This window comes from Rhinoderma darwinii, chromosome 1 (genome assembly GCF_050947455.1).
Source record: "Rhinoderma darwinii isolate aRhiDar2 chromosome 1, aRhiDar2.hap1, whole genome shotgun sequence".
Taxonomy (NCBI): Eukaryota; Metazoa; Chordata; class Amphibia; order Anura; family Rhinodermatidae; genus Rhinoderma; species Rhinoderma darwinii.
The window spans coordinates 417,490,826-417,507,289 of NC_134687.1; the positions used below are offsets into that span (position 1 = coordinate 417,490,826).

Below are 16,464 nucleotides of genomic sequence, written 5' to 3' on the forward strand. Positions count from 1 at the left end.
TTATTTCTCCCTATCTAAGGGACCACCAGTGCAGTGATATAATAAACGAGTCAATTCAGTCATTAGCTGCATTTATATATAATACTCCCCTGATTAACACAAACTGTCTATATGTGAGTGCTGTGTGCAGAAACTTACATGTATTTCTATGAGATACAGATTGACGCTGCTCTCCCCTTCCTGCTTGTAAGAGCTGACATAAAGAAACCTATTGCTAGCAGGAGGCATTGGAGACAGGCTGAAGCTGCTTCACAAAGGATTACTATGAGACTCTGCAGTGTGTTAGGGTACAGCAGCTCTACAGTAAGTCACTGATCTTTCACAATCAGGAGGCAGGGAGATCAACAAGATGCTGCATCAAATAGGAATCCACTGAGACTCTGCAGTATGAGTGTCATGATCTGTGGGTATGTGGGTAAACTCTGCAGTGGGAGTTATGGGAGAGGTTTTATGACACTGATTTATCACTAGCAGGAGGACGGGACAGCAATGTGAACCTGCATCAAATAGGAGTCCACTGAGACTCTACAGTATGAGTGTTACGATCTGTGGGTATGTGGGGATGGTCTTGGATTGACCAGCAGGGTCCATGGCCTGAGTGTAGTGACACGATCTGCGGGTATGTGGACCCACTGGGCTGTACCGCAGTAGCGGGATAGCAGCTGGCCAAAAGGATACCAAGTCAATGTCTATAGTTCGAATGAGGGTACCTGTGGTAATTCTGACAGTAGCGATCGTAGGCTTGGATGGGATATTGGCAGCAGGCAGACACCAGGCGCGGTGTAACACAGAAGGCATAGTATATGGCACAACACGACTCCAACTCTCTATGGCACAGGAACAAGGTAGCACGGGATACAGGCTACAGGTAGCAGGGAACACTGGGACCTGGAAAATACTAAGGGACCATTTGCAAAGACTAACACGGGTAAACAGAACAACGCTCAGGCTATGACGGAAGGGGCAGGGCCCTTCTTATAGTCCAGGGTGAGTATGGGCTAATTACATATCAAATTCATGTCTGCACGCTTGTGCCCGGGACACTGCAGAATGAAGCAGAAGTGAACGCTGGCGTCTCCTGAGCAGGAGATGCGGGCCAGCGCTCACAGATCCATGGCTGCAGCCGTCGGGAGGTGAGTAATCCCGATGTCCCATGGCCATGGGTGTAACAGTATCCCCCTTCTTACGCCCCCTCTTCTTGGGACCAGAGCCCGAGAGAAACCTCTTCACGAGGGTAGGAGCATTGAGGTTCTCCTCTGGCTCCCAGGACCTCTCTTCTGGACCAAACGCCTTCCAATCCACCAAACAAAAAGTTCTTCCTCCCACTTTTTTGGTGTCCAAGATTTCCTTGATCTCAAATGAATCAGATGAACCGCTGGGGGCAAATGCAGGACTAGGAGTCTTGGTGTAGCGGCTCAGAACCACAGGCTTCAGGAGGGAGACATGAAAGGAGTTGGAGGATCTTGAGGGTAGGAGGCAGCCGAAGCTTGTAGTAGACAGGGTTGATCTGCTGTAGGATCTAGAAGGGTTCGAGGAACCTGTGAGCAAACTTGTATGGCGGCACCCTCAGCCGGATATTCCTAGAGGACAGCCAGACCTTGGTACCTGGAAGAAACTGGGGTGGCTCTCTTCTCCTTGTGTCTGTTTTTCATTTCATTCAGTCGACCACCAGCAGAGTAGAGGATTGGGTTTGCTACCAGATCTGCATGAAGTCCCTGAATGCAGAGTCAGCTGTGGGAGCTGGGACATAACTGATACCGGGAGAGGGATTCGTGGGTGTTGGCCGTAAATGATGAAGAATGGTGTGGTTCTTGTTGACTCGCTTGTGTTGGACGAAAAGGTTGGCCTGTCGCGATTCAGTAGGTAGGCCGGTCAGCGGAAAGAAATGAGCCATCTTCAAAGAATCGGTCCACCACCACCCAGACCGTACTGCATCCAGCAGGTCCGTGACAAAGTCCATTGCTGTATGCTGCCAGGGGGCATTGGGCACAGGCAGCGGCTGGCGCAGGCCAGCAGGCTTGGAATAAGCAACCTTGTTAGCCACGCACACTGTGCAGGACGAGACAAAGTCCATGATGTCTTTGGGCAGCGTGGGCCATCAGAAATGGCGGGCAATCTGGTCTCGGGTTTTACGGGCACACGCGTGACCTGCCAGTTTGGAGCTGTGTCCCCAGCGAAGGATTCTCCCTCTGTCTGCCAGGCGCACAAAAGTCCTCCCCGAAGGGATGTCTCTAACTTGCAGAGGGTTGACAGAGATAATGCAGGATGGATCAATAATATTTTGTGGAGACTCCATTGTGTCCTCTGTCTTGAACGACCTGGACAAGGCATCGGCCCTCACATTCTTGTCGGCCGGGCGGTAGTGGAGCTCAAACTGAAACCGGGCATAGAACAGAGACTACCTGGCTTGACGGGGGTTCAGCCGTTGGGCCGTCTGAAAATGGGTGAGGTTCTTGTGGTCAGTAAATATCAGGATGGGATAAGCTGCGCCCCCTAGTAGATGTCTTCACTCCTCCAGGGCCAATTTGATGGCCAGTAACTCCCAATCCCCAATCGAGTAGTTGCGCTCTGCGGAAGATAAAAGTTTATAGTATTAGCCACATACCACTACCTTGCCTTTGGGACCTTTCTGGAACAGAAGTGCGCCAGCACCAACCGAGGAGGCGTCCACTTCCAACAAAAACTGTCGAGATACATCAGGATGATGGGGGAGTAGAGACTGACGTGAAGGCACTCTTCAGGCTATTAAATGCGGATTCAGCTTCTAGAGTCCACACCTTGGCGTTCATGCCTTTTTTTGGTGAGGGTAGAGATGGGAGCTGTCAGTGAGGAGAAGCTTGAGATGAACTGCAGGTAGAAATTGGCGAATCCCAGGAAACGCTGTATGGACCTTAAGCCTTGAGGACGTGGCTATTCCAGGATGGCTTTTATCCTCTCAGGATCCATCTTGAGGCCTTGATCCGAGATGATGTAGCCCAGGAAGAGTAGAGCGTTTCTCTTAAACACGCACTTCTCCAGCTTGGCATACAGGCTATTCTCCCTTAATTGCAGCAAAACATGTCTCCGATGAGTCGTCGGGTCTGGTGAAAAAATTAAGATGTCATTGAGATAGACCACAACACAGATATAGAGGAGGTCACGGAAGATGTCATTAACAAACTCTTGGAAGACCACGGGGGCGTTACACAGACCGAAGGGCATCACTAGGTATTCATAGTGCCCGTCTCGGGTGTCAAATGCCGTCTTACATTTGTCACCCTGACGGATCCGGATTAGGTTGTAAGTCCCACGCAGGTCTAGCTTTGAAAAAATCTTGGCTCCTCGTATGCGGTCAAACAGTTCTGAAATCAGCGGCAACGGATATCTATTACTGGCCGTGATCTGGTTGAGGCCCCGGTAGTCGATGCAAGGTCGAAGAGATCTGTCTTTCTTTTTGACAAAGAAGAACCTGGCCCCAGCCGGGGAGGAGGACTTTCGTATGAAACCCTTCTCTGTCACGGTTTGTGGGTATGTGGACCCACTAGGCCGCACCGCCGTAGTGGGGAGGCAGCTAACAAAGCAACAGAGCACCCAAACAATACAAAGTCCCGCTCTAGGGTACCTGAATAGCCCAGACAGTGGGCGAGGCTTTAGCATGGATTGAGGTGGCTGCAGCAGTTACGCCAGACGTGGCGGATGACAGCAGGTGCAGCAGGTTGCGCCAGACGTGGTGGATAACATTGGACATGGCAGATGACCAGTGGCGGATCATCATTAGGGCGGTTCGGGCGGTCGCCCGGGGGCCCAAGGCTCCCAGGGGGCCCATGGCCGCCCGAACCCCCTCATGCCTTGTGCGTCGCTAGCACGAGAGGGAGCCCCGGTGCCAGGAACGCACCTGTCATGAGGCGAGGGGAGCTTCTGTAGCTACGTAGCAGCCGTGGTCTGTGCTGAAACTCCCCCTCCAGCCCCCCTTCCCTGCTCTACACAGCTCTCCTCCTGCTGCTAGCAGTCGGGACATGGGGGAGGGGAGACTGTCGGCGGGCTCTGTGTCAGGCTGTGAGCAGGAGAGGAGCTGCAGTGAAGACTCCCATCACATCAACCTGCTGAACGCTCTTCACAACATAAAAGGTAAGTGCATGTGTGTTTACAATGTGTACTTTATATGTGTATAATGTGCATATTCATGTGTGTTTACAATGTGTACTTTATATGTGTATAACGTGCATATTCATGTGTGTTTACAATGTGTACTTTGTATGTGTATAATGTGCATATTCATGTGTTTTTACAATGTGTACTTTGTATGTGTACAATGTGCATTCCCATGTGTGTCTGCGATGTGTACATGTGTATGTATGTATATAGTGTGTGTGTGTGTATATAGTGTGCGTATGTATATATATATATATATATATATATATATACATATGTATAGTGTGTGTATGTGTGTGTGTGTGTGTGTGTGTGTGTGTGTGTGTGTGTGTGTGTGTATATATATATATATATATATATATATATATATTTATATATTTCTGCAGAAACTAGCAGAAATTCCGCTGCAGAAAAAAAGCAACATTTCCAGCATTTTTGCTGCAGAAAATGGTGCGTATTTTGCTGCGTTTTTCTCAATGTTGGGAGATGGTGACATCTCCTCTGAAAAAACGCAGCAATTCTGTCCACTTTCCGCAGCAGGACAAAATGTCTGGTCGGAAATTTTACGCAGCGTCTGGATGAGATTTGGCAAATCTCACTCACTTCGCTGCTACTGTATTCTGCGTATTTTCAGAGCGGAAAATATGCAGCAATTCCGTTAAGTGGGGACAAGCCCTAATACAGTAGCAGCAGAGTAGATTAGATGTGAACAATTCTCCTCCACACGCTGCGTAAATGATAAGTGGGGAAAAAAAGCTCAGAAATTGACCTGCGGTGCGTTTTTTTTATTCCGCACTATGTCAATTGTATTTGCGTAAACGCTGCTCATTTGTTTCGGGTTTTCCCCACTTAATTCAATGGGGCGATAAAACCCGCAACAAATAACAGATGTTATGTAAAAACGCAATTTAGAAAAAAATAAAAATCTTAAACTTGTCCAGAATTCAGTTTCTTCGTTCCGTCCGGCCTCCTGGGATGACGTTTCACCCCATGTGACCGCTGCAGCCAATCACAGACTGCAGCAGTCATATAGGATAAAATGTCATCCCAGGGCTGCACTGTAGCGAAGCTGTGTAGCACTATATACAAGGGGGGGAGCGCTGTGTGGCACTATATATATGGAAGCGTGCACTGTGTGGCACAATATGCAAGGGGGGTGCTGTGTGGCTCTATAGGGGGCTGTGTGATGCTATCTATAGGGGGCTGTGTGACGCTCTCTACAGGGGGTTGTGTGTGTGGCGCTATCTACAGGTGTGTGTGTGTGAGTGTGTGTGTGGCGCTATCTACAGGGGGGTGTGTGGCGCTATCTACAGGGGGTGTGTGTGTGTGGCGCTGTCTACATAGGGGGTTGTCGCTATCTAGAGGGGGCACTGTGTATGTGGTGCTTTACTTTACAGTATGTGACACAATTATAGTCAGGGGTGCAGTGCATGGTGATATTATATTTAAGGGATGCAGAAATGGGTCATGGCCAGAAGAAGTCGTCATGAGCTCTGGACCGGATGGAGAAGAAAAGAGGAAAAAAAAAACTACTAGCATCTGAGACGTCGTCACCTGTGAGTCACTGGATTTGTAGAGAATCTGTCCCCTCTCCTGACATGTTTATTATAGGAAATCCTTGTATTCCACATAACGTCTTTGTGCAGTCCAGGACTGATAGAAAAATTGGTGTTACCATTCCCCTTGTCAGGAGGATGTGTCCCTGCACAGTGTGATACTGTCAGTATGTAGGGACACAGCCCTGTGAAAGGGGAATCGTAACAACCATTTGTTAATGCTTGTGAAAAAAGGTAGTGTTACCAATAGTTATGGCACGGAAGGGTGGCGGTGGAGAAGGGGGGGCCCAAGTTTAGGTAACAGCCCAGGGCCCATGGTCTTCTTAATCCGCCACTGCAGATGACACAGGACGTGGCAGATGACAGCAGGTGCAATAGGACACGACTCCAACACTAACAGGCTCAGGAACAAGATCACAGCACGGGATACAGGATACAGGTAGCAGGGCACGGGTAACAAAAGGAACAGGATAACACTAAGGGACCATTTGCAAGACTGACATGGGATAAACTAACACTAACAGGCTCAGGAACAAGAACACAGCACGTGATACAGGATACAGGTAGCAGGGCACGGGTAACAACAGGAACAGGATAACACTAGGGGACCATTTGCAAGACTGACATGGGACAAAATAATAACGCTCAGGTAATGAGTGAAGGGGCAGGGCCCTTCTTATTGTCCAGGGTGATCTGGGAGCAATCAGTCAAATCTAAAACATGTGTGTGCTTTGGTTCTTTAAGGCCAGGAATGAGCTTGAGCGCGCACCCTATGGTCACTTCAGGACAGGACGGCCGCATGTGCTGGCATCTCTGGGAAGAAAGACGTCTGCAGGATCATAGGAGTCTGCGGTCTTCAACCGCAGACGTTACACTCTCCAACTTCTCCTTAACCCCTTAGTGACCACCAATACGCCTTTTCACGGTGGTCACTAAGGGGCCTTAGGCTAGGCTGCCGCATTTTCACGGTGGCCCAGTCTAAGTCTTGCATGGGTGTCCCGTGCAGGCTGGAGCTGGGGCTCAGCTGTCTGATGACAGCCGGGCTCCTGCTCCAACACCCGCGATCGAAATTTACTTTGATTGCGGCCGTTTAACCCGTTAAATGCCACCGTCAATAGCGACTGCGGCATTTAACTTGTTTACAGTGGGAGTGAGCTCCCTCTGTCAGCCATCGGCGGCCCGCAAATGCAATCGCGGGTCTCCGATGGGGTGTCATGGCAGCCAGGGGCCTGATAAAAGCCCCCAGGTCTGCCCTGGACATATGCCTATTAGGACGCGACGTCCTAAAAGATTGCCTGTCAGATTTACACTGACAGGCAATAATGCTCTGGTATACGAAGTATACCAAAGCATTATAGCAACGATCCAAAGTAATTTAAACTGCAAGGTGAACACCGTAAAAAAAAAACAGCAAAAAACAATGGCGAAATAGCAATTTTTTTCCATTGCCCCACAAAAAAAGTCATAATAAAAATGAATCAATAAGTCCCATGCACCCCAAAACAGTACCAATCAAAACTACGTCTCGTCCCGCAAAAAACAAGCCCAAAAAATCACTACATTAATGGAAAAATAAAAAAATTACGGCTCTTGGAAAGCGACGATGCAAAAACAAATAATTTTAGTTCAAAAGTGTATTTATTGTGCAAAAGTCGTAAAACATGAAAAACCTCTACATATCTGGTATCGTCGTAATCTTACCGACCCATAGAATAAAGGTAACATGTTATTTATGCCGCACAATGAACGGCGTCAATTTAAAACGCATAGAACTATGGTGGAATTTCAGTTTTTTTTTTATAATCCACCCAAAAAAAGTTAATAAAAGTTAATAAAAAAATTATATGCACCCTAAAATGGTGCTATTAAAAAGTACAACTAATCCTGCAAAAAACAAGTCTTCATACACCTTTGTCGACGAAAAAATTAAGAAGTTATAGCTCTTTGAATGCGACTATAGAAAAACGAATAAAATAGCTTGGTTATTAGGGCCTAAAATAGGCTGGTCACTAAGGGGTTAATATAGGCGGACATAGATTGAGTCTCTGGAAAGGAGAGAGGGTATACCCTTCCATGAGGAAGGGACGCATCCGGAACGAGTTTAATAGGGCAGTCATACACCCGGTGTGGGGGAAGCGTCTCCACTTCCCTCTTGCTGAAGAAATCCACAAACTGTGAATAGTGAGCAGGCAATCCTGCCAATGACTGAGGCAGGGGAGGCTGGGCCAGATGGATCTGCCCCAGGCAGCGGTTGAGGCACTTGAGACCCCACTGGAGAACCTCTCTGGAATTCCAGTCCAGAACTGGGGCATGTAGTCTAAGCCAAGGCAGGCCCAGCAGCACAGGGTTGACGGCCTTGGGCAGGACAAGAAATTAGGCTAGCTCTGATTGAAGGGCTGCCACTTGGAGCCTCAGCGGTTTGGTCACAGCTACAATTGGGTCGGGCAGAGGCAGTCCATTCACTGAGGCAACGATCAACGGCCTCTCCAGGGGGGTTGTGGGCAACTGGAGAAGATCCACCAGGCCTCTCTGAATGAAGTTAGCTGCGGATCCAGAGTCCAGATAGGCAGAGACCCGGTGCGTCTTTTCACCGGACATTATGGTCACGGGGATGGACAATTTGGAAGCAAGTCCTTCTCTACCCAGTGTTGTCTCCCCAACCAACCCTAGGCTCTGTGGCTTTTGGGGGCACAGACGCACAAAATGGCATCCGAGGCCGCAATACAGACAGAGTCCCAAAGTGCGTCTGCGTTGTTTCTCCTGAATAGACAACTTGAGATGGTCCATCTTCATAGACTCTTCTGGTGGAACAGCTGATGAGGGCAGCAGGGGTTGCTGAAATGTACAAGCCAGCGTAGGGAGTCCTCCCTCCCGACGAACCTCTTGGGACCGTTCTCGGATCCTCATGTCAATCCGGGCGGCTAGAAGAATGAGGTCTTCCAGGGTAGATGGCAGATCTCGGGCGGCAAGCTCATCCTTCATTTCAGGGGACAGTCCCTGCCAGAATGTAGCCACCAAGGCCTCGTTGTTCCAGGTTAGTTCGGCAGCCAGGGTGCGGAACTGAATGGCGTGCTCGCCCACAGATGTGTCCTGCTGGCGAAGGGTCAGCAGGGATGCAGCAGTCGATGAAACTCTCCCGGGTTCCACAAATATTGTCCGGAAAGTCTGTAAGAACTGCTGTAACTCACGGGTCTTGGGTCCCTGATGTTCCCAAATGGGGTTCGCCCATGCCAGGGCTTTGCCAGTGAGGAGAGAGATTATAAATGCGATCTTGGCGTCATCAGTAGAGAATGCCTCTGCATAAAATGTGAAATTAATCTGGCATTGGTTCAGAAACCCCCTGCAGGTCCTGGCATCTCCATCATAGCAATGAGGTAGTGGCAGAGAAAATCGGGAGATAGCACTACCAGGAGGTGTAGTAGGAGGAGCAGCAGCAGAGGTAACAGGAACAGGTGCCGGGAAGGCTGCAGCTTGCGTATCCAGCCGATGTGCAATGATGTTCACCGCCTGAAGGAGTTGGTCTTGTCGTGACCGGAGGTCTAGCAAATCTGACCGCATGGCTTGTGACGTCGTCATGGTCTTGGATTGACCAGCAGGGTCCCTGGCCTAAGCGTACTGACACGTTCTGTGGGTATGTGGACTCACTGAGCTGTGCTGCCGTAGCGGGATAGCAGCTGGCCAACAGGATACCAAGTCAATGTCTATAGTTTGAATGAGAGTACCTGTGGTAATTCTGACAGTAGCGATCGTAGGTTCGGATAGGACCTTGGGAGCAGGCAGACACCAGGCGCGGTGTAACACAGAAGGCGTAGTATACGGCACAACACGACTCCAACTCTCTATGGCACAGGAACAAGGTAGCACGGGATACAGGATACAGGTAGCAGGTACAGGAACACTGGGATCTGGAAAACACTAAGGGACCATTTGCAAAGACTAACACGGGTAAACACAACAACACTCAGGCAATGAGGGAGGGGGCAGGGCCCTTCTTATAGTCCAGGGTGAGTATTGGCTAATTACATATTCAATTCATGTGCGCACGCTGGCCCTTTAAGCCGGGCACAAGCATGCGCGCGCACCCTACGGTACACAACGTAGAATGAAGCGTAAGTGAGCACTGCCATCTCCTGAGGAGGAGATGCAGGCCAGCGCACACAGATCCATGGCTGTGGCCGTCGGGTGGTGAGTTATCCCAGCGGCCCGTGGCCATGGGTGTTACAATGAGTACAGAAGTTCTATGTCACTGATCTTTCACTTGCTGCAAGAGAGGAGTCAATGTAATGAGACTTCGCTTTGGCTGTCCCCAATTATTCAACCAGTTCTACACAGCCCTGACTGATTTCCACTACAACAGGTAGACCAACAGTGGGGGTCAGCTTGTTTTAGGTAAAACGAGCCACCAGGTTGCCTGGCAATGCACTAGTTGAGGAGTTGTGGGGGTGACCTTCTGCTATGCATTTGATTTTTTAACTTCATGAACACATGATATGCTTAGATACTTGGCCCCAGCAGAAAGTGTCACACATGATAGGATTAGATACAGAAGCTCAACAGACAGTATCACATATGATAAGTATAACTCCCATGGCCGCGGACCGTCGGGATTACTCACCCCCCACCTGCAGCCATGGATCTGTGAGCGCTGGCCCACATCTCCTCCTCAGGAGACGCCAGCGCTCACTTCCACTTTACTCTGCTGTGTCCCGTAGGGTGCACGTGAACGCTCATGCCCGGCCTTAAAGGGCCAGCGCGCGCACCTGAATTGTATATCAAATTAGCCCATGATCAACCTGGACTATAAGAAGGGCCCTGCCCCTCCCCTCATTGCCTGAGCGTTGTTGTGTTTACCCGTGTTAATCTTTGCAAATGGCCCCTGTTTTCTAGTTCCAAGTGTTCCCGTTCCTGCTACCTGTATCCCGTGCTACCTTGTTCCTGTGCCGTAGAGAGTTGGAGTCGTGATTGTGTCATATACTACGCCTGCTGTATTTCATCGTGCCTGGTGTCTGCCTGCTGCCAAGGTCCCATCCTAGCCTGCCATCACTACTGTCTGTATTGCCACAGGTACCCTTATTCGAACTATTGACTTTGCCTTGGTATTCTGTTTCGCAAGCCGCTATCCCGCTACGGTGGTACGGCCCAGTGGGTCCACACACCCACCGTGACAATAAGCTAAGCTACATGGACTTAGCAGAAAGTATCACACATGATAGGATTAGATACATGGCTCAGAAGACAGTATCACACATAATATGCTTAGATGAAGGGCCCCAATAGGCAGTATCACACATGATAGGATTAGATACTGCAGCTCAGCATACAGTATCACACTTTATAGGAGTAGATACATGGCTCAGCAGAAAATATCACACATGATATGCTTAGATACATGGCCCCAGCTGACAGTATAACACATGATAGGATTAGATACATGGCTCACAGACAGTATCACTTTTCTTTGTTTAACCCCTTAATGAACGCCAATACTCCTTTTCACAGCGGCCATTAAGGGTACTTATGCCACAGCGCCGTGAAAAGGCAAAGCTGTGACATAAGCCCGGCACAAGTGTCCCGTGCCGGCTAAAGTGGGTGTCGGGCGGCTTAAAGACAGTCGGGCACCTGCTCTAGCAGACGGGATCGAAATCAACATCGATCATTTTAACCCCTTAGATGCGGATCTCTATAGCGAGTGCCGCATCTAATTGATTTTAGAGGAAGGGGGCTCCCTCTCTCACCCATCGGCACACCTGCGTTGCAAGGGGTGCCGATGGTTTTTATGTCAGCTAGGGGCCTAACAAAAGCCCCCAGGTCTGCATTTAGTGAATGCCTATTAGGTCCTTCTAAAGGCATGGCCTAATAGATGCATGTGAGATTTACACTGACAGGCACAATACACTGAAATACGGAGGTATTGCAGTGTTTTATAAAAACAATCAAATGATCGCATAGTCAAATCCCCTAGTGGGACTAAAAACAAAAGTTAAAAAAAGTTTAATAAAGTTTATAATAAATAAATAAAATTCCCACGTAAAAAATAAAAAAAACACTTTTTACAAAATGCAATAAAAGTGAAAAAATTACACATATTTAGTATCGCTACATCCGTAAGGACCCCAAATATAAAACAATTACATTATATAACCTGCAAAGTGAATGCCGTAATAAAAATTGAATAAAAAACAATGCCAAAATTGCTGTTTTCTGTTTATCCTGCCTTTAAAACTATTTGATAAAAAGGTGATCAAAAAGTCGTATGTACTCCAAAATAATATGTACCAATAAAAACTACAAGTCGCCCGCAAAAAAGAAGCCCTCATACAGCTATATCAGCAGAAAAAAAAAAAAGTTATGGCTCTCAAAATATGGTGACACAAAAACAAATAAGTGTCTGGGTCTTTATGTCTCAATTTTACTTTTATATTTTGGTCTTCTTTCTTTTCTGGATTTAAATTTTTTTTTGCTCACTCACCATTAATGATTGATTTTTTTTCTGGGTTTTATCTTAAAAATAATAATAGCTTTTCATTTGTTATATTAGAAACAAATGAAAGAAGCGCACATGCTGTGCTCTTTTTTCAACCTCCTCCGATTTGTCTCTAAGATCTCAGGAATGGTTACAATTTTACCCAAACTCTTAAATGACTTTTCTCATATCTATCAAATAAGAAGACACATCGTTTCTCATAAGCATCTAGCAAATGTTGTGGCATATTGTGCAAAATTACTACAGGTATCAGCTACAGAACAAGAACAAAGTTGACTATAAAACAAATGATTTAACTGATTGTTCCCCAATAGACTTTCATATTCTCTCAGGAATACTCCTTCTGTGTAGATAGAAGGTTTAAAAGACTAAGATGTGGGAGTATTATACAAATGTTGGATTTCTCAGAGAACGTTAGGAGATTTCAACATGGTAATAGGGTGAGAACAAAGAACATCACAAAATCCTTTATATTTATCTGAAGTTTATATCAGCTTTTATATGTTTAGAAACATATAAATGAATAGAATTTGGTTTGTAAGTAATGCATAATGAGTTCATAGGTGACTACACCGATTATTAACTAAGAAGTTGTGTCCTTCCCACCTAATAGGACCTACTATGGTGACAATGCAGTGTCTAGAAATTTCAACAATTAAATTTTTTTTTTATCAGATCTTCATGATAATTTGAAATCTTGCAAGTGGAAGATTGAACATTTTTTAATGTGAAGGTAACAGTTGTATCTATGATTTTTTTTTATTTCGAGGGCAGCACTTGCATGAGCCATGTGCATGGAGCCTGTACGGCAGCTCTGGATTATAAAGACAGTCACTCTGTGTGCCGCTGTAGGTGCAACCTAGAAGAAAATACATCCACAATATGGCATTCAATAAAATACAGCACACTTGTACGGAGCCATAATACAGTCATTTATATGAGAACCAAATTTAGCATCTTAGAGTCGTGATTTTTAACCTGCTTACATTCGGGCAGTTTGTGAAAATGTTTTCTACTCTCAGAATACCTCTACTCCTACCTTTGAGAATCTTATGATGGGGATGGACAAAGCATTCTATATTTTTCCTGCTCCAGCACAAAATATATTTGAACAAGTTGAAATTGGTTTACCATTCCCATTAGAAAAGTTTCAGCTCCTGCTGCTGACTTCTTAGGATTTTCTGGCTATGTTCTAAGAAAATCAGGAATTCCGGCTGAGATACATCGGCATAGAGGTCCTCTACAATATAATCAAGTAATAGCTAACAATAACTACAAAACTATTTGAATGCCTTAGCTGACATATTTCTATTGATTTGTCAAAAGTAGATGCATATATTAACATTACTGTATCTTTTATAGACTGACAGAACTAATGCCTGATCTAATGTGGAAAAAGGAAAATGTTACATTTACTGAGGGATTTGTTCTTCTAGGCTTAGTGCGGACACCAGCCTTGCAGAAGGTTTTCTTTGGGTTGTTTTTTATCATTTACAACATGACAGTCATGGGGAATCTTTTAATCATTTTTGTAATCAGATCCGACTCTTGTCTACATAAACCCATGTATTATTTTCTCGCCAACTTATCAATCTTAGAAATCTTTTATACTACAAGTATCACACCAAACACACTACGGAATTTCCTCAGTGAAGACAGAAGTATTTCATTTGTGGATTGCTTCCTACAGATGTTTTTCTTTGTTGCATTAGGAGGTTCTGAGTGTGTCCTCCTCACTGTTATGGCTTATGACCGATATCTCGCTATATGTCAGCCCTTATTATACTTCAATTATATGAATTTATTACGTTGTTTCCAACTTTCACTGCTCTCCTACTTTGTAGGGTCTTTGAATTCTCTTTTTCACACTGTTTTCACTGCAGTACTGCCTTTCTGTAACAAACATCAAGTTGACCACTTCTTTTGTGATATCCCTGCCATTCTGAAGCTTTCTTGCAGAGACACTTACCTCAATGAATTAGCTTTACTTCTAATAGGGGGATGTGTGGTCATAGGTGGTCTCATGCTTACATTTGTTTCATATGTCTGTATATTTAGAGTTGTGCTAAATATTCAAAGTATGACTGGGAGAAGAAAAGCATTTTCCACATGTGGATCGCATCTCTTGGTGGTTACCCTTTTCTTTGGGACGATAATATCTACTTATATGCATCCAGGCTTCAGCTCATCAACTGAACAGAACAGGGTGCTTTCTTTAATGTATGGTGTTGTGACTCCCCTTATTAATCCTGTTATTTACAGCTTTAGGAATGCAGACTTTCTGAAGGCTACACATAAGTCAATGGTAAAGATATATTGTTAACCTTACTTGTTGTTATATTTTCATTACACAATTTTGCATATTGTAAGTAACAGTAAAATATATCAAATAAATAGAATCATATTGCTAATAAAATGACAAAAATATTTCTGTATACTGTATGCTGTATACTGATATTACATCATTTTAAGTAAATTGTAAGGATGAAAGACCAACATTTTTAAGAACAAATGTTTTGTATACCCTATTTACTCCATATCTTTGGCTTTTAAAACATAGGAGATGACATTTTCTTTGGACTCTAATACCTTCTCTTACAACATTTAATAATTAGAATCTAGCTTTAAGTAATTGTAAATAACTATCAATTACATTGATTCAATTACATTGATGCAAGCATGTTTGACTTAAAAGTAACACCCTCCCTGCCTTCACCTCTCAGACATTAGTGAACCTGACCCTTTTTAACAAACTACCATTTGCATAAATTTGAAGGCTAATGGCCGGGATGGTTCCATTAAAAAAAAAAAGGAATTGAAATAATTATTTAAGAAATTAAATGAAATTAAAGGCTATGTACACTTTTGTAAGCATTTTTTTACATTATTAAATGAATGTATTTTGTATTTTTAACCAACATTCAAATTCACTTTTATTCTCTCTCAGCCGATTCTGTTTTAGTCGAGTCGTCAGTTCAGCTGAACGGATGGAATTGGCTGAGAGAATGATACAGATTCTATGTATGCAGGATACATAGAAGCTGCATCTTAAAAAGTAAAAGTTGGTTAAAAAGTCTGAATACATTCATTTAATAACAAAATTGCTTATAAAAGTGTACATAGCCTTTAAACCCATTACAGCTTTAATTGGAGAGGCCATACTCCTTCGTCTGACACTGATCAATGTCCTCATTGTCATCAATATCACTATCAGCAATGATGTCACAGAACGCTCGTTCCAGATAATTACACTGTGTAAACAGGGCAATGATCTGCCGATGGCTGATTGTATCATTTTAAATGTCGAAAATATTATCGTTGTTGGCAGCACATCTCCCTGTGTAAACAGGGAGATGTGTTGTGGACGTGATAGAAATGTATGGGGACAAGCGATCGTAGTAACAAGCAAGCACTCGTCCCCATACTAGCTTCTTGCGAAAGGAGCAAACGAGCGCCAATCAACGAGCTGTCTTGTTGATCGGCGCTTGTTTGCAACGCCCATGTCAGGCAGTGTAAGACCACCCTAACCCCTTGAAGGTGGACAGATAAGGTAAATATTTACATATAATGCTCGCCAAACAGATATGTTTAGCTTTCAGTGTTGACATAGGCTGTCTTTAATTTTTACACCAAAGTAGTCCCCCACCATTCCAATCATAGAGTGTTAAGGTCCTCTTACACGGCCCGTCAAGTGGGCATGTCATTGCTGCAGCTATGTCAATACACAGTGGCAAAGTAGCATATAAAGAAGTTGTCTGCAGCCATGCCCGAGAGTAAAGAGGACTGCAGGAATGTGGAGTGGTGAGTATATTTTAAAGTGTACATGGGGCATCAGGGAAATTTGCCTGCTCTTCTGGGAGCTCGAAGGTTCCCCTTTTTACCGTGAGTCTCCTGAATATTCCCGGAGAGTTGGCAAGTTTGACTTAACTCCAGACTAAGACATCTAAGAAATTACATGAGTGACATAAGAAACAAAAGATAAGAGCTCATTGGGTAGCTTGTTCATCATTAACCCGTTAGTGACCACCCCATAGTGTTTTTACGGCGGCCACTAACAGGCTGTATTCCCATGCATAGGCCTTTTTACGGCGCTGCATCGGAATAAGTAAACAGAGCAGGGAGCCGTTAAATCTCACTGCTCTCAGCTACCAGAGGTAGTTGAGGGCTTGGGGCATTCCTGCTCAAATGGGTGAGATCGATATCAGTATTGATCTCACCCGTTTAACCCCTCAGATGCGGCGCTCAATAGCGAGCGCCGCATCTGAGTGGTTTTGGAGAGAGGGAGGGAGCTCC

General features: G+C 45.3%; 1 protein-coding gene across 1 annotated transcript in view; it reads left to right on the forward strand.

Annotated features, from left to right (window-relative positions):
- Positions 1–13,346, forward strand: part of LOC142761433 (olfactory receptor 5F1-like) — a 46,143-nt gene extending 32,797 nt beyond the window's left edge. The window contains exons 4-6 of the mRNA XM_075864645.1: positions 12,226–12,417; positions 12,504–12,611; positions 13,194–13,346. Coding sequence (XP_075720760.1) covers positions 12,226–12,417; positions 12,504–12,611; positions 13,194–13,346 — 453 coding nt within the window. The remainder of the gene's footprint in view (positions 1–12,225; positions 12,418–12,503; positions 12,612–13,193) is intronic.
- Positions 13,347–16,464: the final 3,118 nt, after the last annotated feature.